The sequence below is a fragment of the Stegostoma tigrinum genome, chromosome 21 (genome assembly GCF_030684315.1).
Source record: "Stegostoma tigrinum isolate sSteTig4 chromosome 21, sSteTig4.hap1, whole genome shotgun sequence".
Lineage (NCBI taxonomy): Eukaryota > Metazoa > Chordata > Chondrichthyes > Orectolobiformes > Stegostomatidae > Stegostoma > Stegostoma tigrinum.
In genome coordinates, this window is record NC_081374.1 from 2,897,948 (window position 1) to 2,922,451 (window position 24,504).

Below are 24,504 nucleotides of genomic sequence, written 5' to 3' on the forward strand. Positions count from 1 at the left end.
TTCAGGACTGTGTGCTTAGGGATGCACTAAAGAATGGGGAAGACCTTCTAAGATCTTGAGGCGAAAAGTACACTGGGGGTCTGATCAGTTATCGGACCCTCCCGGTGCCTCAAAGATATGTAATATAGCCTTGTACAAGTAAGAAATCCCTTGGGTTTGTTTGTTCAATAGTTCTCCAATATTTTCCCTAGCACTGACATGAGCATTGCCGCACTGTAATTTCCTGGCTCGTCTCCACCACCCTTCTTAAAAAGTGGGAGCACATTATCTGCCCTCCAGTTGTCTGGCACCTCCCTTGTGGCCAGAGAGCATTTGACATCCTTCTGTATCTCTTTTGATGGACCAAATGGTTTGAATCAGGAAATCCTATTATAGCTGAAGAGGCATTTAGGAAATTCATTTTTAAAATATTTAATATCTAAATTAATGAATTAATTAGAATAGATTTGGCTGGGTTGCAGCTGTAGTATGTGGGAGCTGTTGGATATTGGGGTGATCCATGATAACCGCATGTGCAGCAAGTGCTTGTTGCTCTCAGAACTTCAGCTCCGAGCCAATGAGCTGGACTTGTGAGCTGCAAACACTGTGACACATCAGGAATGGGGAGAGTTATCTGGACACTGTGTTTCAGGAGGCAGTCACACCCTGAGATGAACTACATTGGGTTTGGTCAGTGATCAGGAGCAAGATGTTGTTACTGTGAGTGTGGCAGGTATGGGGGTCAGGAGTATAGCTCTGGACATGCCTCAGCCAGTGTCCATGTCTAATAGGTAGGAGGTCTTGGCCAGAGCCCCTGTGTCCTGCTCTACCATGGAATAAGATCGTGGTTACGATCTGTGTGTGTTCTAACTTCCACATTCACATCTGTCCCTGATAGCCTTTCATTATCTTGTCCAGCTGGAATCTTCTACATTTGCCTTAAAAATATCCAATGACCCACCTCCGCTGCCTTCTGAGGCAATGAGCTCCAAAGTTGCACAATCCTCTGAGAATTTTTTTTTCATCATCTCTGTCCTGAAAGGGAGACCGAAAAAAAATTGTCGCCTGGTTCTAGACTAACCCACAAGAGGAAACATCCTTCCCACATCCACCCTGTCGAGACCATACAGGATCTTACACACTTCAGTCAGTCACTGCTCTACGCTCCCATAGACACAAGCCAATCTGGCTAACCTTTCCTCATCAAACAACTCACTCAGTTCAGAAATCAATCCAATAAGTCTCCTGTAACACTCTCCAAAATATTTACACCCTTCCTTAAGTAAGGAAACCAAAAACTCCACACACTGTTCAAGATGTAGACTCACCAATGTCCAGTATAACTATCTTTAATTACTCTCATTACGATAAAAGATAGCATCCCATTCATTACTTAATGTAGTTGCATACCAATGTTTTGGGACTCATGCTCTCAAAACAGCTAAAACCCCCTATACCTCGGAATTCTGCGGGAGATTTCCATTTAAGTCATTCTCTGCTTTTACATCCTTTATCCTAAATTCACACTTTCCTACATTATTCTCCTTCTTTCATATTTTTGTCCGCTCCCTCAATACTGTGTTCAATTCTGGTCTCCCTGCTATAGGAAGGATGTTGTGAAACTTGAAAGGGTTCAGAAAAGATTTACAAGGATTTTGCTAGAGTTGGGAGTCTGAGCTATAGGGAGAAGGTCATTAGGCTGGGGCTATTTTCCCTGGAGCATTGGGGGCTGAGGGGTGACCTAATGGAGGATTATGAAATCATGAGGGGCATGAATAGAGTAAATAGCCAAGGTCTTTTTTGCCAGGGTGGGGGAATCCAAAACTAGTGGGTATAGGCTTAAGGTAAGAGTAGAAAGATTTAAAAAGGACCTAAAGGGTACATTTTTCAGGGATAGTGCGTGTATGGAATGAACTGCCAGAGGAAGTGGTGAAGGCTGGTATAATTATAACATGTAAAAGGCATCTGGGTAGATACATAAGTCAGAAGGGTTTAAAGGGGTTTGGATCAAACGCTGGCAAATGTGACTAGAATAATATAGGATATCTAGTCAGCATGGACAAGTTGGACCGAAGGGCCTGTCTCCGTGCTGTACAGTCAATCACTCTACCTGTATCCATCTGCAACCTCCTCATGACTTTCTCACAATATACTTTGATCTGCAAATGTAACCACCGTGCCTTCTCTAAGGCATTAATGTAAATTGTGAAAAGAAGAGGCTCCAGCCCAGACCCTCACAGGGAGTCCACTCATCACTTCCTGTGAGGTAAATAGAAATGTCATACTACATTCAACGTGCCTTATACCTGCGAGATATTGCATAGTCTGAGGGTCTAACTATGTCCTGGGCTCTACAGTGTCCTGATTTTGTCATTCACTGAGGTTGTTCATATGTGGAAACTGCCTCTCTCTGTTTTTACTCCAGTTCAGTGACACAGGTAAACCTCAAAGTTTTGACTCATTCACCAATGAGGTAACAGCATTTTGACCAACCCTCCAGACTTTGCAGAAGTCAAACAGGATGAACCAGTGAGGGAAATATAAACATAGAAAGGACTGGGCTGATACGCCTAGGGAGCAGATTGTGATGGCTGCAAACTGCATCTTACAATGACCCCCAATATTTATAATAGACACTTTCTACAAGGAGGAAACATTTTATGCACGCAGACTGTGTGATACTGTCTTTCTAAAACTAACTAACTGACCCCTTGCAAAGTAACAGATAGTGGGCTCTTCCAGATTATAATCTTTTGAAAGGGCTCCACAAATGTGCGCACATTTACTAGGGTCCCAGGGGGTGGATCAGTGTATCCATGGATCATTTTGAATCTGCTAATGTCGATAAAAAACAATTCTTAAAATGGTTTCACAACTTGTAACAATATTTGCGACAGATAGCTACAAATATTCTGTAGGTGTAGCAGGGGCCCTGCAGATAATGTTAGTGTTACAGGAGGGTCCCTGGGATAATGTTAGTGTTTACAGGGGGTCCCTGGGATAATGTTAGTGTTTGTAGGGGGTCCGTGGTTGATAATGTTAGTGTTTACAGGGGTTCCCTGGGATAATGTTAGTGTTTACAGGGGGTCCCTGGAATAATGTTAGTGTTTGCAGGGGTCCGTGGTTGATAATGTTAGTGTTTACAGGGGTTCCCTAGGATAATGTTAGTGTTTACAGGGGGTCCGTGATTGATAATATTAGTGTTTACAGGGGGGTCCCTGGTTGATAATGTTAGTGTTTACAGGGGGTCTCTGAGGGATAATGTTAGTGTTTACAGGGGGGGGTCCCTGGTTGATAATGTTAGTGATTACAGGGGGAGTCCCTGGGGAGAGATGTTTGTGTTTATCGGAGTGTCTGGTAGCTGACATTAGCGTGGTCAAGGAGCCATGGGCCCAATATTGGACATTCTAAATTGATCACAGCTGGAGAAATCAGGCCTGATGGAAAATTGGCCAACTTAAAGTAAACAGCAGGCAGCAGCTATTGGCACCTTGACATTACACCTCGCAGCAGGGCAAAAAGTGAGGCAGGTTGGCACAGCCCTGTAGGATGGTTTTAACTCTGCTCATGGCCTCATTGGGTAAAGGCTACAGAACATTCTGAAAGGTCCAATGTGAAAGGGGATAAGAAAACACACCTGGATGCCATGCCCTCAGTGACGACTTGAGCTGGCCCAGGAATTCTGATTACCTGGAGAGAGAGAGAGAGACACACAGAGAGAGAGATAGAGAGAGAGACACAGAGAGACATAGATAGAGAGAGAAGATCCACCCTGGCCTGTAAGACCCAATTTTGTGTCTTTGTGGAAGAGAGCCAGCCTTATGTTGGAGAGGAAGGAGATTCCAACAGCCCAACACACAGATTGCTACGGGTAATATCCTTTATCAGAAGGATAGAGGTAGATCATGAGGAAATATTGTAGGAGTTTGAGAAATGCCCATCTGGTACTTTTAGTAAGGAATATTTTGTTAATAAAATTGAGTTGTACCATAAACTGAATTCTGTGCCCCTTCGCCCGCCCCCCCCCCCCCCCCCCCCCCCAATAACAAGAACACTGAAATAAAGTGGTTTTAATTCGGAAACTGTTCAAGCATCCAGCTTGGGAAGGCAACAGCCTAGTGACATTATCGCTGAACTGTTAATCCAGAGACCCTGGGAATGTTCTGGGAACCCAGGTTTGAATCCTGCCATGGCAGATGGGGGAATTTGATTTCAATAAAAACCTGGAATTAAAGAGTCTAATGGTGGCCATAAAACCGTTGTTAATTGTCGGGGTAAACCCATCTGGGTTGCTAATGCCCTTTAGGGAAGGAAACTGCCATTCTTACCTGGTCTGACCTACGTGTGACTCCAGACCCTCAGCAATGTGGTTGACTTGTAATTGCCCTCTGGGCACTAAGCTTGAACTCTGGGGCATTCAGCCTGAGCCTGGTTTAAGACACCAGCTGACCCATGGGACTGCCAGGATTGCAGTGGGTGAAAGCAGGTGAAGGTTTCTCATCAATGATTTGGCCATAAACAAAGTGCTTGTATCATGAGGAGGACAAACAGCCAGATCAGTACAGGGTCAGGCCCTGTAGAAATCAGAGGCAAGGAAGCAAAATACAGGGTCAGAGGACACAATAGGTAGTCAGAAACCAGGGACCCATGAGGATACAGAGAAGCTGGATTAGGGTCAGGGACCCACAAGGTAAGGGATAGTGAAAAGGGTCACGGACTCAGAGTCTTAAAGGAGTGAAAAGCAGCTAATATAGGGCCAGGGATACCAACGGACAGCAGGGGAGCTGGGGGGTTTTGGTGGGGGGGGGGGGGTGCAGAGAGTGGGAGAGAGAGAGAGGCAGAGAGAGGACTAAATTACAAGCAAGCAATGGGGGAAGTGGTATAGTGCTCAAAATGGAAGGAGGTATAGGAATGTACCTCAATAGATAGCGGCCCAGGTGGGTCAACCATTGCAGTGAGTAAATATCAGGTCTGGGATCAACAGGACAGAAATGGTAGGGGCCTGTCGATAGCCAGAGACTTTTCCCCAGGGCAGGATTCGATAGCCAGAGACTTTTCCCCAGGGCAGGATTCGATAGCCAGAGACTTTTCCCCGGGGCAGGATTCGATAGCCAGAGACTTTTCCCCGGGGCAGGATTCGATAGCCAGAGACTTTTCCCCGGGGCAGGATTCGATAGCCAGAGACTTTTCCCCGGGGCAGGATTCGATAGCCAGAGACTTTTCCCCGGGGCAGGATTCGATAGCCAGAGACTTTTCCCCAGGGCAGGATTGACTGCCACGAGGGGTCATAGTTTTAAGGTGTTAAGAGCAAAGTATAGAGGAGACGTCAGAGGGAGGTTCTTCACCCAGAGAGTTGTGAACGCATGGAATAGTTTGCCAGTGGTAGTCGTGGAAGCAGAGTCATTAGTGACATTTAAGCGACTGCTGGACATGCACATGGACAGCAGTGAATTAAGGGGCATGTAGGTTAGGTTATTTTATTTTTGGATTAGGATTATTCCACGGCACAACATCGTGGGCCAAAGGGCCTGTACTGTGCTGTACTTTTCTATGTTCTATGTTCTATGTTCTACACTTTAAACCTCAGTAATAGGCAGCTGCAAGGATCAGCAGACAGGGAGAGAATGGGGAGAAGGTGAAACTGGGAATGGAGCTGGAGAAAGTGAGAGTCAAAGCAGCAGAACAGGAGCAGAGGGACCAGGTGAATGTGGCATATTTGGAACAGTTTCAGATCCAGTGTGATAGGGTATACCAGGAGGAGCCCAGCGCAGTCAGTGATGAGGACACCAGGCTGAAAACCTTCCTCTGGTGGGCATGCTGATGGAGAAATACAAAACCCCTCAGGTTGTGCTTACACTGCAGCAGCTGGCAGGCCGAGAAAACAGAACCCACGTTGCAGAGCATTTCAAAAGCCAGGCTGAGATTGAAAAATTAAAGTCCCAATTTACCATGCAGAATGGAAATTTAGAATGGTGTTGATGTGTACAGGGGTCCCTGAGAGAACTATGTCAGTGGGTACAGGGGGTCCCTGAGAGAACGATGTCAGTGTGTACAGGGGTCCCTGAGAGAACGATGTCGGTGTGTACAGGGGGTCCCTGAGAGAACGATGTCAGTGTGTACAGGGGGTCCCTGAGAGCACGATGTCGGTGTGTACAGGGGTCCCTGAGAGAACTATGTCAGTGTGTACAGGGGGTCCCTGAGAGAACGATGTCGGTGTGTACAGGGGGTCCCTGAGAGAACGATGTCGGTGGGTACAGGGGGTCCCTGAGAGAACGATGTCAGTGTGTACAGGGGGTCCCTGAGAGAACGATGTCGGTGTGTACAGGGGGTCCCTGAGAGAACGATGTCGGTGGGTACAGGGGGTCCCTGACAGAACGATGTCGGTGTGTACAGGGGGTCCCTGACAGAACGATGTCGGTGTGTACAGGGGGTCCCTGAGAGAACGATGTCGGTGAGTACAGGGGGTCCCTGAGAGAACGATGTCGGTGAGTACAGGGGGTCCCTGAGAGAACGATGTCAGTGTGTACAGGGGGTCCCTGAGAGAACGATGTCAGTGTGTACAGGGGGTCCCTGAGAGAACGATGTCGGTGGGTACAGGGGGTCCCTGACAGAACGATGTCAGTGTGTACAGGGGGTCCCTGAGAGAACGATGTCGGTGGGTACAGGGGGTCCCTGAGAGAACGATGTCGGTGAGTACAGGGGGTCCCTGAGAGAACGATGTCGGTGAGTACAGAGGGTCCCTGAGAGAACGATGTTGGTGTGTACAAGGAGTTCCTAAGAGAATGATGTTAGTGCATAGACGGTCGATGGGCACCACAGTGGCTAGCACTGCAGTTTTACAACACCAGGGACCTGGGTTCAATTCTTCTCCTGGGAGACCTGTTTGTGTGGAGTTTGCACATTCTCCCTGCACCTGTGTGGGTTTCTTCCAGTGCTCCGGTTTCCTCCCACAATCCAAAGATGTGCAGGTTAGGTGGATTGACTGTGCTAAATTATCCGTAGTGTGCTGGGATGGGTAGGCTAGGGTGGGTTAGCCATAGGAGATGCAGGACTTCAGAAATGGGAGTGGGTCTAGTTAGTGCGGTTTTCAGAGGGTTGGTGTGAACTTGATGGGCCAAATGGGCTGATTCCCCACCGTGGAGATTCTAAGATACTGTTTAAGGGATCCCTGGGAGATGACGTTAGTGTTTGAGGAGGTAGTGGGAGGATGATGGTACTTTTTCAAACGAAAGGGAGGTGTGTCCATGATGTTCGCAGATTGGGTTTCTGGGTGGAGCTATATTTTTTGAATGTTTTATTTGCTGTGCACTTTCAGTGTTTGATATCGCAGGTTTTGAGCCGGCTTGACTTTGAGGTGTGGAGTTGTTAACGCGAGTGGAGGTTGCTGAGAACTACTTGACCGGCCCCTGGTCACATGCTGCTGTTTGCCTGAGTTTTAGGAAACTATTTCCCCGTTTCAAAGCGAGCCCGTGAATGTATCTCTGAAGCTCTGTAACTTTCCCAGTGCTCAGCAGAAAGGAGATCACTTTAACCCTTGCAAGCGGAATGGAAGCGATCCCGTTTCAGGTCTGACACGTTCTGCAGAAAGTTTTTAACGTGGTTTCTTTTAAATCCTAAATTTATTTTTACCGCGAATTTCTTTGTTTGTTGAATGAAATGGCTTTTCTTTGTAATTTCAGAAATTCCGTGCATTTAAACTGAATATCAATCCCCTGAAAGAGCCGCTGGGATTTATCAAAGTGTTGCAATGGGTGGGTATGAGCTTTTTGCTGCTGTCAGTTTGTTGTGTGGGGTGGGAGCTAGCGGGAGGCCTGGGTTTCTGTGTAGTTCCTGTCCCTTCTACCATTGATGTTTCTGCCGAACGCGCTCTGTTACTGTTGTGTTGTTTGACTGTAGCAGCAGAGGCTCGGACTGGCGTGTAGTTTGGTGTTGTCCTCCAGTTTGTAAAAAAAAATTATGTGAAGATGCCTTTGGGTACAGAGGTACAAAACACACTCCATGAGAGTTAAAAACTGTCTACCCTGTTGTTATGGCCCAACATTAAGATAACCTGTACCTCTTTTTTGTTTTCTTATTTAAGTATGTTTTATTCCACACTGAATTTGATTGGTCAAACTGCCAGGCTAGAAGCAAAACATACTTTTATTCATATGCTATAGTTAAGAGACAACAGAAGAAATTGGAATAACTTAAGCCTATTGGAAACCTTTAACAGAATAATACATGATTTAATTACTAAACAGTACTGGTTTCAATATGCTAACATCACATAAATGTGTTAGGGAGAGGCAATGGCCAAATGGAATGATCACTGCATTGTTATCAGATTCAAACCCTGCTATAGCAGATGGTGGGTTTAGAATTCAATTAAAATCTAAAACTGAGAGTCTAGTGCTGACCGTTATTGGGTGTAACCCATTTGGTTCACATATGATTTTCAGGGAAGGAAACTGCCATTTTTACCTTATTTGGTCACATGTGACTCCAGACCGGCAACAACGGTCTGGTAATTGGGGGATGGGCAGTAAACGTTGGCCGAGCCAGTGACACCCTGATCTGAAACACACCGTAGGCAAAGGCAAATTCATTAAAATAGATTACCTTGCGTGCAATTTTAGCAGCAGGAAGAGAACCTCAACTTCTCTCTGTAATGGAGAGAGGAAAAATAGCTACTGCTACTGAACAATAAAGCCCTGGTTCTGTGGGAGCTTGACCCCACCCATTCACGCTGCTTGTATTGTTCCAGTTTTATTTTACAAAAAAGGCCTTACAAGTTGTTTTGCTTTGGCTTTGGAACAGACTACTCCAGTACACCCCCACCCCACCTGCTGTCTCAACCTTTGTTCATTTAGAAATATAATAAAGTATACTTCTTAAAGCCAATAATATCTTCACATCATGTAATCTTTCCCCACCCCTCCCAAAGAAAAGCTGAGAAATGACACCCATAACTTCCCATCAGAAGAGGGACAACAGAGATTTAGCAACAAAGCCCCCCTGCTCTTTTTAAAAGTAAAATGAAACTGCCTCTACACTATCTCCATCAAACACTGCCAGTACAGGCACAGCATGGGGTTGGATAAAGTGTAAAGCTCACTCTACACTTTACCAACAAACACTCCCAGCACAGGGACAGCACAAAGTCAGAAATCACAGGACACCAGCTTATTCATCAAGTGAAGGTACAGCACAGGGTTAGATATAGAGAAAAGCTCTCTACTCTTTTAAACACCCACAGGACAGGGATAGCATGGGGTTAGATGCCTGTGTACTGGAAAACTGATGGGGACATTTAGTTTTGTGCTGATGATTGATAGAGCAATGAATTGTACAGAGAGCAAGTTATCATTTAAAGTCAACCAGATAATTATTCAGCAAGAATAATGTGAAAGAAAACGAAGGAGTAAGAAATGCAATTGTCACAACGTACTCCAGCGTAAGAACTGCCACAGACCTGATGGAGTCTAAATTCACACCAGGATCCTATTATTTCCCTGAGTTTGTCTCACCTTTCAGTATTATTCTAAAGAAGGAGCAGAACAAGGTGACCTGTGTATGTATGATCACAAATCATTGAAGCTGAAAAGGTTGAGAGTGATTAAAAGGGGAAATGGAATCTGGGCTTTAGAAGTATATCAGATACAAAATTGACAAAGCAATGATGAATCCTTTCTAAATCAACAATTCAGACTTAAGTATTGTTAAGAAAGGATGTAGTCATATTAGGAGCAGTTCACTTGACTGAATGCCAGGACGAGGGGTTATCTTATGAGGAAAGTTTTTTTTTGCATAGAGGGTGGTGGGTTCCTGGAACTCGCTGCTGGGGGAGGTACTGGAAGCAGATACTATAGTGACTTTTAAAGGGTGTCTTGACAAATACATGAATAGGATGGGGATAGAGGGATACGCTCCCTGGAAGGGTAGGGGGTTTTAGTTGTCACGGGCAGCATGTCGGCCTAGGTTTGGAGGGCCAAAGGGCCTATTCCTGTGCTGTAATTTTCTTCGTTCTTTGTTTTGAAAGTATGGGCAGACTGGGTTTGTATCTAATTAGAGTTGAAAAAGTTGAGATCAATAAGCTGGGGCTGTGTTTTCTTTGAGTGTTGGAGAGGGGTGATCTTACAGAGGTTTATAAAGTCTTGAGGGGCCTGGATAGAGTGAATAGGCAATGTCTTGTTTTTTTCCCTGCAGTGGGAGAGTCCGAAACTAGAGGGGCATTGTGTTAAGGTAATGGGGGAGAAACTTCTTCCACACCCAGGGAGGTGCATGTATGGAATGAGCTGCCAGAGGAAGTGTTGGAGGCTGATACAGTTACAACATTTAAAAGGCATCTGGATGGGTTTATAAGTAGGAGGAATTTAGGAGGGATATGGACCAAATGCTGGAAAATAGGCCTAGATTAATCTAGGCTATCAAGTCGGTATGGATGAGGTGGACCAAAGGGTCTGTTTCTGTGCTGTATAACTTTGACTGTATGATCTTATTCAAACATATAAGATCCCAAGGGTTCTTGACAGGTTGGATGCTGAGATGATGTTTCCCTTTTGAGTCTTCCATTCAAGAGGCAGGTGGGAACTGTTTTTCCCAGAAGGTCATCTTCCTGAGAGGAATGGTGGTGATTGAATATCTTTAACACTTTAGATTTTCGATTGACAGGGGAGTTAGGGGCAGACGGAAAAATGAGGCAGATCGACTGTGATCTCATCAAATGGTAGAGCAGTCCCAAGGGGCTGAAGAGGAGTGAGAGTAGGCCAGTTTATATGTTCGCAGGTCCAGTACTGAATGTCACATTTCAGAGAGGGTGTGAAGACATCAGAAAAGCTTGAGAATGATTTTAAGGATGAGTGAGTTCAGTAAGGTGTGTAATTTGGAGATGGAGTTATTCGAATTTCGTAAGTAAAGATTTGGGTAAGGTACTTGAAAACATGATGTGTTTGAACAAAGGTAAGTTTTTACCTTTTGATAGAAGGATTGGGAACCAGAAGTGAATTTACATTGATAGGCAAAGAACCTGATGTGAAATGAGGATTAACTTATTTTTGCATTTACTCTTCTTGGTGGGAAAGCACTCAGTTTATTGAGAGAACAATATGACCAGGATCCAAAAATCACTGATGAACCTTAGTGCCTGGGCAAGCAAGCATTGGTAATGCCCACATGAGTCTATATCTGTTTTCCACACCCCCACCCAATCCCATGTACTACAAAACATTCTTGGTCTGCAAACTATAACCAATGATTGATTTATTGTTGTCACGTGTACTGAGATACAGTGAAAAGTTTTTTGTTTTGTGTGCTATACAGGCAGATGAGGAAGGCAAAAAGGACATTGAGACAGTCAGAATAGAGGTGTTTAGCTTAGTGGTGTTATAGCAGGACTTTTAATCCAGAGACCCAAGCAATGTTCTGGGGAACTGGGTTTGAATCCTGCCACGGCAGATGATGGAATTTGAATTAAACCTTTTTTAAAAAGTCTGGCATTAAGATTCTAGTGACGACCATGAATCTATTATCGATTATTGGAAAAACCTGGAACAAAAACAGAAGTTGCGGGGAAAACTCAGCAGGTCTGGCAGCATCTGTGAAGAAAAAAAAAATCAGAGGTAACATTTCAGGTCCAATGCCCCTTCCTCCGAATTCAACTGGGAAACCCATCTGGTTCACTAATGTCCTTTAGGGAAGGAAATTGCCATTCTTACCTGGTCAGGCCTACAAGTGACTCCAGACACACAGCAATGTGGCTGACTCCTAACTGCCCTCTGGACAACTAGGGATGGGTAATAAATGCTGCCTGGTCAGTGATACCCTCATCCTGTGAATGAATAGAGAACTTAAGATGCTGCAAAGAGTGAAGCATCGACTAAGAACTGCATCTCCCAGCCCTGTTCATTCTGAGAGTGAAGTCCAATACTGAGTGTAGGTTTGTGCAGATTTTGGTTGTGGGCTGAGACTGGCACAGAGTGATATTCATGGCAGAGGGCTGAGCCAAGAGAGTTTGCAACGTGAAACCTGCTGATTTCTCATTTGACACTCACCTTCCCGTCAACTCTTGTAATCCCTATCTCACTATGCAGAACTGCAAAAAACATCCGTTTGGATTTATATAGAACCCTTAACATGGTAGTACATCCCAAGGTATGCCTCAGAGTGCCTTAATACAATACTTGATACCAAGCTGTGTCAGGAGAGAATGAACTAGGTTCAATCACAGTGAGTTTATAAGGAGATATCTTTGAGAAAGAATAAGAGGCAGAGAGGTTTAGAGATCAGACAGCTGAAAAATATCTATGAATGATGGAATCACAATGTTTGAGAATGTCAAGAGTCCAGAAGTAGAGGAATGCTGACAGCTGATTTATTGTCATGTGTACCAAAGTACAGTAAAAAGCTTTGTTTACAAGCAGTACAGGCATATCATAGTAAGCAAAGAATGTACAGATTAAAAATACCTAGACCGAGGCACAAAGGGTATGCACTAGGTTTAGCGTTACTTGAGGCTAGAGAGTCCATTCATCAGTCTGATAACAGCCGGGAAGAAGCTGTTCCTGAACCTGCTCGTGTGTTAATTCAAACCTCTGTAGCTTCCGCCTGATGGAAGAGGCTGTAGGAGATCATTACCGGGGTGCGATGGGCCTTTGATGATATTGGCTGTCTTTCTGCGGCAGCGAGCCATGTAAATGGAGTCTGTGGATGGGAGGTTGGTTCTGTGATGGTCTGGGCTGTGCCACCACCTTCTGTAGTTTCTGACAGTCCTGGGCAGAGCAGTTGCCGTACCAGGCTGATATGCATCCGGGCAGTTTGCTTTCTATGATGTATCTGTAGAAGTTGGTGAGGGGCCCTGTGGGCGTCCCAAATTTCCTGAGCCACCTGAAGGAGAGAAGGCATTGTTGTATCTTCTTGACTGTTGTATATCTCAGAGGGTTGTGGAATTAGTGAGAGTTAGAGTTAGGAGGTGCAAGGTTACAGAAGAATTTGGAAAGCAGGTTAAAAAATTTTCTTATCAGCCAGTGTAAACCATTCTTTATGCTTCCTCCCCTTTTTGAGCCATTTAAGAATGTGTTTTTTTTTGCTTCAAAAGGTTTTGTATATCGGTGTTAGTATAGAAGAAAAACAAATGCTTACATTGGAAACAGTTCAGAGGAGGTTCACGAGGCTGATCCCTGGGATGAAAGGGTTGTTTGGGAGGCGGTTGAGTGGGTTGGCCTGTACTGACTGGAGTTGAGAAGAATGAGAGGTGGTCTTATTGAAAAAGACAGTTCTGAATGAGGGGTTAACAGGATGGATGCTAAGAGGATGTTTCCAGTTGAGGAATCCAGAATGAGGGAGAACAAGGGAACTTTGTAAGACAGAGATGAGGACTTTCTACTCAGCTTGTTAAATGGCATTATTTACCCCTGTGTGCAGTCGAGGCCGGGTCTTTGAATATTTTCAATGCTGAGTTAGACACATTTTTAATACAGTTAACATTCCAACAGATGCTGACACTGGGAAAGCAAAATCTTGGGTTGAAATTTGGCTTGATAAACCTCAAATGGTTTTTTTTAAAAGCTGTGAGGTCAGTTACTGAACATTTTCACAAGTTTGGCAATATTGTTAACACAGAACAATTTTTATTAAACAAGAAAAAGATGAACTATATTACACAAGACAAAAAATATTTAATTTTAGACACCAAAGAGAAAATATTCAACCTCTCACTATTGATTTTTATCAGAGAACTACCCTCACAAAGACCAAAACTCTAGAGTTATCACGCTTCCTACACCAAGATCGCTTGCTCAGAATTGTGCAGCCATAACTAGTTTCTTTCCAGCAAATGATTGTGCATTCACAAATGTCATTTCCTTCAACTGGGATCTTCCCTGAAACCCCTAAAAGACAAACTATGAATTAAATTCATTACTACTCTAATTTCAGTCTCTATATAAATACAAATGTTTACTTTCAAAAAGTCACAACTTAGTTACAACGGTGCACAGCACAGAACCAGATTCTTCGGTCCAACTCATCCATGCCGACTAGATATTCTCAATCTAGTCCCACTTGCCAGCATTTCGCCTATATCCCTCTTAAATCCTTCCTAGGCAATGGCCTAGTGGTATTATTGCTGGACTGTTGATCCAGAGACACAGCAGATGGTGGAATTTGAATTCAATAAAAAAAATCTAGAATTAAGAATCCATTGTTGATTGTCGGGAAAAAACTAACTGGTTCACTCCTGTCCTTTTTAGAGAAGAAGGAAACTGCTGTCCTACATGTGACTCCAGACCCACAGTAATGCGGTTGACTCTGAACAATTAGGGATGGGCAATAAACGCTGCCTGGCCAATGATGCCCTCGCCCCATGAATGAATAAAGAAAAATATCCATCCAGATGCCTTTTTAAATATTGGTTATGGTCTCGGATTTAATTTCCTGTCTTGACTCCCTTGCCTACCAAAAATCTATGCAACTTAGCCTTCAATGAACTATTGACTCAGTCTCTGGGGAACAGAATTCCACAGACTAATAACCCTGTTATCTGCATCTTAAAGGGAAGACCTCTTTATTCTTCAACTGTGTTCCCTAGTTAGAGTCTCTCACCCCTCGAGGAAACATCACCATGGTATGCACCCTATCAACTCTCCTCCGGATCATATAAAATCAGCCCTCATTCTTCTAAACTCCAATTTGGCAGAAGTGCAAACTGCTCAATCTTCCCTCAGATTTTCAGACAATACAAAAATAGGTGGAAAGGCAGGTTGTGAGAAGGAAACAAACTGTTTACAGAGAAATACTGATAGGTAACGTGGACAAAGGGTTGGAAAATGGAGTATAATGTGGAAAAATGTTAAGTTGTTCATTTTGGAAGGGAGAACAAAAGAACATAATATTATTTAAACGGAAGGAAAAAGTGCAGAAAGCTGCAACACAAAGGGACGTGGGGGAATTTGTGTGCAAAACACAAGAAGCTATCATACAGGTATGGCAGCTAATCAGGAAAGCTCATCAAATATTGATGTTTATATCAAGGGGGTGAGAGTATAAGAGTAGGGAAGTCTCACTGCCAGTGTACAAAATACTGCTGAGACCATATCTGGACTACTGTGAGCAGTTTTGGTTCTGTTATTTAAGGAATGATATCACTACATTAAAGGCAGTTCAGAGAAGGTTCACGAGGATGATCCCCAGTATGGAGGGATTGTTTTATGTACAAAGGGTAACTGGGTTAGGGCTCTATTCACTGCAGCTTAGAATGAGAGTTGATCTCTTTGAAACATAAAAGATTCTTAAGGGATTTGACAAGGTAAATGCTGAGAGGTTGAGAGCGGCACAGCCGAGGATCAAAACACATAGTCTCCAAGTAAGACAGAGACTCGGAGGGATAGTGTAGGGGGAGGGGCTTAGATTAGTTCACAGCTCGGTGCAACATCGAGGGCCGAAGGGCCTGTTCTGCGCTGTATTGTTCTATGCTCTTCTGAGGGTTAAGTCTTTGGAACTCCTTGCCACCGAGGGCTGTGGAGGCAGTCCTCATGTATATTTAAACTGAGATAGACAGTTTCCTGATCAGTTGGGGAATTGTTACAGGGAAAAACACAGATAAGTAGACGTAAGGAATGTTGGACTGGCTGTGATTGTATTGAATGTTGGAGTAAATACGAGGAACTAATTGACCGTTCCTGTTCCTACTCCTTATGGTCTTACCTTGTTCGATAGGCCCTTCATTGCAGGAATGAGTCAAGTGAATGTTCCCTGAACTGCTGCTAAAGAAATTGTGTAGACTTCTTTCAAATAAGGAGGGAAAAGCCGTACACAGTTTCCAGAACTGTTCTCACCAGTTCCCTGTGCAGCTGTACTAAAACTTGCAAACTTTTTTATTTTTCAGTCTGGTTGCAGTAAATGGCAACATTCCATTTGACTTCCTAATTACTTGCTATCCCTGAATGCTAATATTTTGTGATTCACATACAAGAACACCCAGATCGCTCTGCATTCCAGAACTTTGCAAACACGCTCCATTTAAATACAAGATAACAAGGTGTGGAGCTGGATGAACACATCAGGCCAAGCACCATGAGAGGATCAGGAAAGCTGACGTTTCAGGCCTAGACCCTTTTCATAAAAATCTGCAGTTCCTACTATCTTTGAACCTATTTAAATACAATGCTGCTTTTCTGTTCTACCTGCCAAAGTGGATAGGTTCATAGTTTCTCATGTTATAGTCCAGCTGCCAAATGTTTGTCTGTGCTTTGAACCTGCCTGTATACCCTTACAGGCATTGCATCTCCTCTTGACAACTTACTACTTACCTACCTTTTGTTTCATCAGCAAATTTAGCTCCCATGTATTTGGTCCTGTCCTCTAAGTTATAGGTTGTAGTTAGTCGAGGCTCCAGCACTGATCCTTTGGCACTCTGCTGGTTACAGCTTTCCACTTCGCAGAAGATACTTCCATTCTTACTCTGTGCTTCCTGTTAACTGCCAAAATCTTTATCCAGGTTGCCATGATGTGGACATGCTGGTGTTGAACTGGGGAGGATAAAGTCAGAAGCCACACGACTACACGTTATAGTCTCTCAGTCACTTCGCCTGATGAAGGAGCAGTACTCCGAAAGTTTGTGATTCCAAATAAACCTGTTGGACTATCACCCGGTGTGGTGTGACTTCTGACTTTATCCACATTGTCATGATACCTTCATGCAATGCCTTCTCATCTTGTGCAGTAACTTTGGTATGGCATCTTAATAAATGCTGTTTGGAAATCCGAGCATATCTACAGATTCTTCTTTATTCATCTTTTTGATTTTTACTTCCTCAAATTCTAATCATAGTCAAACACCATTTCCTTTTTACACAGCTATGGTGACTCTGCTATAACCTCCATAAAAATAAAGTTTAGCAATTTCCCTGTGTGTGGGGTAACCCAAATATTAAAGGGCATCTGATATTTCAAAAAGAGAGGAAACTAAGAAAAGGTGGGCCTGCTTCTGTTAATGAAGGGTGTCGTTAGTACAGAGGTGACCTTAGTTTAAAGAGGAAGTTACAGAATCACTTTGGGTAGAAGTAAGAAACAGTAAGCAGTCGCTTGTGGGACCAGTTTACAAGTCTCTAACAACACTGACACTGTAGCATCCGTGTTTACAGGAAGGAGTAAATGGGTGGGTGAGAAAGGTACTGCAATAATAATTTTAATCTACACACAGATTGGGTAAACCTGATTGCTGGAAAATTAATTCACACAATGTATTGGGACAATTTCCTGGAGCAGTACATTCTAGAGCCATTATTAAAGAGGTTAGAAAACCACAATGTAATCAAACAATGAACCTGGCCTTGTGAAATAGAAATCGTGTTTGACTAATGTATTTGTCTTTTCTAGATCCTGGTTATGTAAAATAGGATGAAACACATTCCTAACCACATGGTAAGGAATCTTGGCATGGTCTCATTTCATATTTGGCTTGGAGAGAAATGTCGGTCAACATCTACTGCTTTAAAGTTGAATAAAGGCAATTGTAAGGTAGAGCTAAACTAAAGTTTACGGGGAAGTAAAGTAGGGCGATAGAGTTAGTGACAAACCTTTTTAAGGAGGTATTTAATAATTCTCAGCAAAGATTTATTCAATTCAGAAGATTGAATTTAGGAAGGGTACACCATCTGTGGCTAAGTAGGGAATTTAGGGCAGGAACAAATTGCTATGGTATTAATATGAAGGGTCTAGGCCCGAGATGTCAGCTTTTGTGCTCCTGAGATGCTGCTTCGTTCGCTGTGTTCATCCAGCTTCACGTTTTATTATCATGGTATTAATCTGCTGTGTTTACTGGCAGCTTAAAGATAATAGGGGCGGGAGTAGATTACTCAGTCTCTTGAGTCTTCCCCACCATTCAATAAGATCACGCTGCTCTGCTCCAGTCCTCCTCTCCTTTCATGCCAGCTCCTCCTGGCCTCAACTCCCTGATATTTCAACATTCTATTTGCCGTCTCTTTAAATGCTTTCAATGATTTGGGTTCCACAACACCCTGGGGTACAGAATTCAGGTATTGACTCATCTCTGGGAGAAGAAATCCCTTTTTGTATCTGTGTTAAATGAGTGTCTCTTTTACCCTGTTTGAGACTGCCCCACTAATAGAAACATTTTCAACATCTACCCTGTGGGGGCTCCTCAGCATCTTGTATCTTCCAATAAAATCAAGCAGTGAAAAATGGTTAAAATTCCTTTGACCAAAAGGGAGGAATTAGAGTATAAGGGAAAGCTAGATGGAAATACAAGAAAGAGTTTCTACAACGATCAAAGTGGGAAGAGATTTATCTAATCCTAGTGATAATGGGAACTGCAGATGCTGGAGAATCCAAGATAACAAAGTGTGGAGCTGGATGAACACAGCAGGCTCAGCAGCACAAAAGCTGACGTTTCGGGCCTAGACCCTTCATCAGAGAGGGGGATGGGGAGAGGGTTCTGGAACAAATAGGGAGAGAGGGGGAGGCGGACCAAAGATGGAGAGAAAAGAAGATAGGTGGGGAGGTAGTTTTTCCAGGGAAGACGGACAGGTCATGGAGGTGGGATGAGGTTAGTAGGTAGGAGATGGATTTTTCCAGGGAAGACGGACCCACCTCCTTGACCTGTCTGTCTTCCCTGGAAAAAGACCACTCTCTCCGTGACTCCCTTGTTCGCTCCACACTGCCCTCCAACCTCACCACACCCGGCACCTTCCCCTGCAACCGCAGGAAGTGCTACACTTGCCCCCACACCTCCTCCCTCACCCCCATCCCAGGCCCCAAGATAACTTTCCATTTTAAGCAGAGGTTCACCTGCACATCTGCCAATGTGGCATACTGTATCCATTGTACCCGGTGTGGCTTCCTCTACGTTGGGGAAACCAAGCGGAGGCTTGGGGACCGCTTTGCAGAACACCTCCGCTCGGTTCGCAATAAACAACTGCACCTCCCAGTCGCGAACCATTTTAACCCCCCCCCCCCCCCCCCTCCCGTTCTTTAGATGACATGTCCATCATGGGCCTCCTGCAGTGCCACAATGATGCCACCCGAAGGTTGCAGGAACAGCAACTCATATTCCGCTTGGGAACCCTGCAGCCAATGGTATCAATGTGGACTTCACCAGCTTCAAAATCTCCCCTTCCCCCACCGCATCCCAAAACCAGCCCAGTTCGTCCCCTCCCCCCACTGCACCACACAACCAGCCCAGCTCTTCCCCTCCACCCACTGCATCTGAAAACCAGTCCAGCCTGTCTCTGCCTCCCTAACCTGTTCTTCCTCTCACCCATCCATTCCTCCCACCCCAAGCTGCACCTCCATCTCCTACGTACTAACCTCATCCCACCTCCTTGACCTGTCCGTCTTCCCTGGACTGACCTATCCCCTCCCCACCTATACTCTCCTCTCCACCTATCTTCTTTTCTCTCCATCTTTGGTCCGCCTCCCCCTCTCTCCCTATTTATTCCGGAACCCTCACCCCATCCCCCTCTCTGATGAAGGTTCCAGGCCTGAAACGTCAGCTTTTGTGCTCCTGAGATGCTGTTTGGCCTGCTGTGTTTATCCAGCCTCACATTTTACTATCTAATGCTAGTGTTGGTTTTCTAGATAGGGAATTGATAATGAAAAACCGAAGAAATGGCGGAGGCTTAAACTGGTATTTTATCTGACTTCACTATTGGAGACTTAGAAAATTTCCCAAAGACACTTAAATCAAGAGCTAACAGGAGAGATGAATCAAACAATCTCCATTACCAGGTTCCCAGGACCAAATAGCCTGAATCCTAGGGCCTTAAAGGAAGTTTCTACAGAGACAGTAGAGGCATCGATTAGTCCCAGGCTCCCACAGTTCCTTAGATTCTAGAAGATTCCCAGCAGATTGAAAAATAGCTAATGTAACATCTTTATTTTTGGAAAGGAGGGCTACTAGCAGGATCCAATCTTACCTGTTGTGGCTTCCTCTACATTGGGGGAAACCAAGCGGAGGCTTGGGGTCTGCTTTGCAGAACACCTCCGCTTGGTTCACAATAAACAACTGCACCTCCCAGTCACGAACCATTTTAACTCCCCCTCCCATTCCTTCGATGACACGTCCATTCTGGGCCTTCTGCAGTGCCACAATGATGCCACCTGAAGGTTGCAGGAACATCAACTCATATTCCGCTTGGGAACCCTGATATCACTGGGCTGCAATGTGGATTTCGCAAGCTTCAAAATATCCCCTTCACCCCCATCTTTCTCCGCCCCCCCCCCCCCCAACTGCATCCCAAAACCAGTCCAGCTTGTCCCCGCCTCCCTAACCTGTTCTTCCTCTCACCTATCCCCTTCTCCCACCTCAAGCTGCACCTCCATTTCCTACCTTCTAACCTCATCCCGCCCCTTGACCTGTCCGTCCTCCCTGGACTGTCCTATCCCTTCCCTACCTTCTCACCTACACCACCTCTTCAGGCTCCATCCCTGCTCCTTTTAACTTGTCTGTCTCCTCTCCACCTATCTTCTCTATCCATGTTCGGTCAGCCTCCCCCTCTCTCCCTATTTATTTCAGAACCCTCACCCCAACCCCCTTTTTTGATGAAGGGTCTAGGCCCGAAACGTCAGCTTTTGTGGTCCTCTGATGCTGCTTGGCCTGCTGTGTTCATCCAGCTTCACACTTTGTTATCTCCAATTTTGTAAATGTCTTTTGTGCTCTGTCCAATGTGTTCACATCCTTCCTGAGGTGTAAAATACAGAACTGTACGCAATACTGAAATTGAGATCGAACTGGTGTGTTTTACCGGGTTCAATGTAACCTCCTTGCCCGTGGAATCATGCCTTTATTACTGAAGCCCAGGATAGTGTTGGCTTTATTAGCAGTTCTCTTCACCTGACCTACCACCTTTAATGACTTCTGCATGCCCAGGTCTCTGCCTGTCCTCAGCCTTTTGAGAGTACCCTTTATTTTAGACTGTGTATTTCTCTGCGTTCTTCCTACAAAAATGCATCATCTCATGTTTGTCACTGTTCTCTCGCACAAATTGCTGTCACTGGTTGATGGTTTGGGCTTTCCAGAATCATTGTTTTTTCTGGTGTGAAAGGTTTGTGTAAATTGGAGTCTGTGTGAGAGACACCACTGTAGTGTTTTCTTATTTGCTGCGTGAGGGGGCTGTGAAAAGCATTAATCAGTGTTATTTTGTCTATGGATTAACCCTCCTCATCCTGGGTAAGAACAAACTCACTGAATTCTTTCAGCTTAACTTTGTTTAAAATACAGATCTCCGTTAGTCTGACTGTTACACTTCTGGGTCTGTCTTGACCTCTCTCTGCCTCTGTTTCCTCCGACACACACACACACCGTTTTAGGTTCTGGTCTGCACTGTGAGCCAGTTGTGTTGTCATGTAAACACTTCCCAGTAAATGATTTTACAGTTATTATCCGTTTTAAAAGTGACTCTGCTTGTTGTGGGAAGATTTGCTGGCCGGCACTGAATCAGAGTAATAACCTGGTCTGTACTACATCTGCTTACTGCCCACTGACCCTATTGCTTTGTAATTCAGTGTTTCAGTCAGCATGCGAAAGAGTTAACTGACCTCACAGGATGAACTTTCCCCATCAGGATATCAGGGACTGTTCTGGGGAGGAATTAACCATTTCAGTACCAGTCTCCAAGGAACGGCTTTCAGTTGCAAGTGCTCAGATCAATGTACCTGATGTTAGATTACTGACTGTCCAGTTACTAAACCAGGAATCTGTCTACCTTCAACAATTATTATTTATTTACTTGCGTTTCTAAGATCAATACAAGCTCCAGTCTGCTGCCTGTCCTTTATACCCACCTTCCATTTGGGGGGAAAACCAGCCCTTTAAATGGAATTTTTGGTATTTATTGCTAAAGGAACAAAGCGTAAAATTAGGGAAGTGTTGCTGTAACAGTACAAGGCACGAGTGAGACTGCACCTGGAGCACTGCGTTTGGTTTTGGTCCCCTTTTTATTTGAGGGATGTAGTTTCAGACTGATTCTGGCAATGAGGACTTTGTCTTAGAGATGGAGCAGCTTAGGCCAATACGGGAGGAGATATAATTGAGGAATATAAGATGCTAAAGGGGATCGACAAGGTAAATGTAGAGAGATGTTTCTCCTTGTGGGTCAATCTAGAGCAAGAGGTCATAAGTTTAGGATTGGGATAGTGGATTTAAAACAGAGTTGAGGCAGAATTCACTTCCCTCAAAGAGCGGTGGATGCCGGGACATTGAGTAAATTTCAGGAGAAGATAGTCAGTCAGATGTTTTAGTTAGTAATGAGTTGAAGGGTTTTGGAAAATGGGCAGGAAAGTGGCATTGAGGCAGAGGTGTGATCAGCCACAACCCTATCAAATGGCAGACAAGACTTGAGGGGTTGACTGGCCTCCTCCTGCTCCTTGTTTTTAGGTTCACAAACATTTGATCCAGGGAGAATTAGCTGCTCTATATTTCTGGAGCATGTGCTTGTTCATCCTTAAATGGATCATCATTAACAAAATTGTTACCTAACAAATAAATGTACTCTTCAGTTGAGCCGATAGTTTCTTGAGACTAATCATATATTTTGGACGTTATGTAAATGGCTATTAAATACTACACGATAAGTCCTCACCGTTTATCCAGTTTGAGCGCCTCTCTTCTGCTGAACACTTTGTGCACACATCCTTTCCCACTTGGTTTCATTATCTCTGATTACACGTAGGAAAGATTTTGTGGCAGTGAATCTACCTAAGGGCATCACAGATATTCTTGTGAACATGACCACAACGTGTACTGCACTGATAAAGGGGTGGATTTGCCATCTATTTTCCAAGTGACAAGATCATTGTTCAGTTCTCGTCTCCATGCATCCTGGTTATGGGGAGTCGGTGGATCAGTTGGTAACACTGAGTCACCAAGTTCAAGTCCCACTCCTGAGCTGGAGTATAAAACTTCAAGGCTGACGCTCCAGTGAGATGTTGAGGGAGCATTTCATTGTGGAGGTGCCCTCCTTTTAAGACGAGTGGTTAAACTAAGGCCCAATGCCTGCCTCTGTCAGCGAATGTAAAAGACCCCAAGGCACAATTGTGATAAAGAGTGAGGGTGTTCTTTCTGATGTACAAGCCAACACTGATTCCTCAATCGGCATCACCCAAAGAAAATATCTGGTTATTGGATTACTGTTTGCGGGAGTTTGCTGTGCACAAACGAGCGGCTGTACTTCCTGTGTTACAACATTAGCTACCCTTCAAATGTGTGTTATTGACTGTAAGCACTGTGTGTACAGGGAAAGTACTTAAAATTCGCTTTCTCCCTCTCCTTTTTTTTGCTCTCCCGCAACCATGCTTGGAGCACTGTGCATAGATCTGGTTCCCATTGTACAAATGTAAAGTCCTGAAGAAAACATTTTCAAAATGAGACAGGAATTTAGAAACTCAGCCTTTCAGGAAAGAATGACCAGCCTAGACCTCTGTTCAGTTTAAAGGGATGGTGATGGTCCACAAGGTTCCTCATGGTAGACTGGTTAGCAAGGTTTGATCACGGGGAGAACTAGCCATTTGGATACAGAACTGTCTCAAAGGTAGAGACAGAGGGCAATGCTGGAGGGTTGCTTTTCAGACTGGAGGCCTGTGGCCGGCTGTAAGAATCAGTGCTGGGTCCACCACTTTTTGTCATTTTATATAGATAATTTGGATGTGAATATAGAAGGTAAAGTTAGTAAGTTTGCAGATTACACTAAAATTGGGGGTGTAGTGGACAGTGAAGAAGGTTACTGCCCAGAGTACAATAGGATCTTGATCAGAAGGGGCCAATGGGCCAAGGAGTAGCAAATGGAGTTTAATTTTAGATAAATGTAAGGTGCTGCGTTTTGAAAAGACATTTCAGTCCTGCCCTGATCTGCTTAATGGTAAGGTCCTGGGAAATGTTCCTGAACAAAGGGACCTTGAGTGCAGCTTCATGGTTCCTTGAAAGTGGAGTCGCAGGTGGATAGGATAGTGAAGATGTTGTTTGGTACGCTTGCCTGCCTTGGTCAGTGCACTGAATATCGGAGGTGAGAAGTCATGTTGGGGTTGTACAGGACATTGGTTAGGCCACTTTTGGGGTATTGCACGCAATTCTGGTCTCCCTGCTATAGGAAGGATGTTGTGAAACTTGAAAGGGTTCAGAAAAGATTTACAAGGATGTTGCCAGGGTTGAAGGGTTTGAGCTACAGGGAGAAGCTGAATAGTCTGGGGCTATTTTCCCTGGAGCGTTGGAGGCTGAGGGGTGAACTTATAGAGGTTTATAAAATCATGAGGGGCATTGATAGGGCAAATAGACAACCCAGGGTAGGGGAGTCCTAATCTAGAAGGCATAGGTTTCATGTGAGAGGGGAAAGATATAATAGGGCCCTAAAGGGGTAAAGTTTTCACACAGAGGATGGTGCGTGTGTGGAATGAGCTACCAGAGGCAATGGTGGAGCTTCGTACAATTACAGCATGTAAACAGCGTCTAGATGTGTAGATAAATAGGAAGGGTTTAGAGGGATATGGGCCAAATGCTGGAAAATGGGACTGGAGCCATGAGGTCATGTTGCAGCT

The 24,504-nt window shown here is 44.4% G+C and overlaps 1 protein-coding gene across 1 annotated transcript in view; it reads left to right on the plus strand.

The window, feature by feature from the left end:
* Positions 1–7,180: 7,180 nt before the first annotated feature.
* The window catches only part of LOC125462637 (synaptophysin-like protein 2), a 29,625-nt gene continuing 12,301 nt past the window's right edge, over positions 7,181–24,504 (plus strand). The window contains exons 1-2 of the mRNA XM_048552864.2: positions 7,181–7,545; positions 7,659–7,730. Coding sequence (XP_048408821.1) covers positions 7,525–7,545; positions 7,659–7,730 — 93 coding nt within the window. The 5' untranslated portion in view covers positions 7,181–7,524. The remainder of the gene's footprint in view (positions 7,546–7,658; positions 7,731–24,504) is intronic.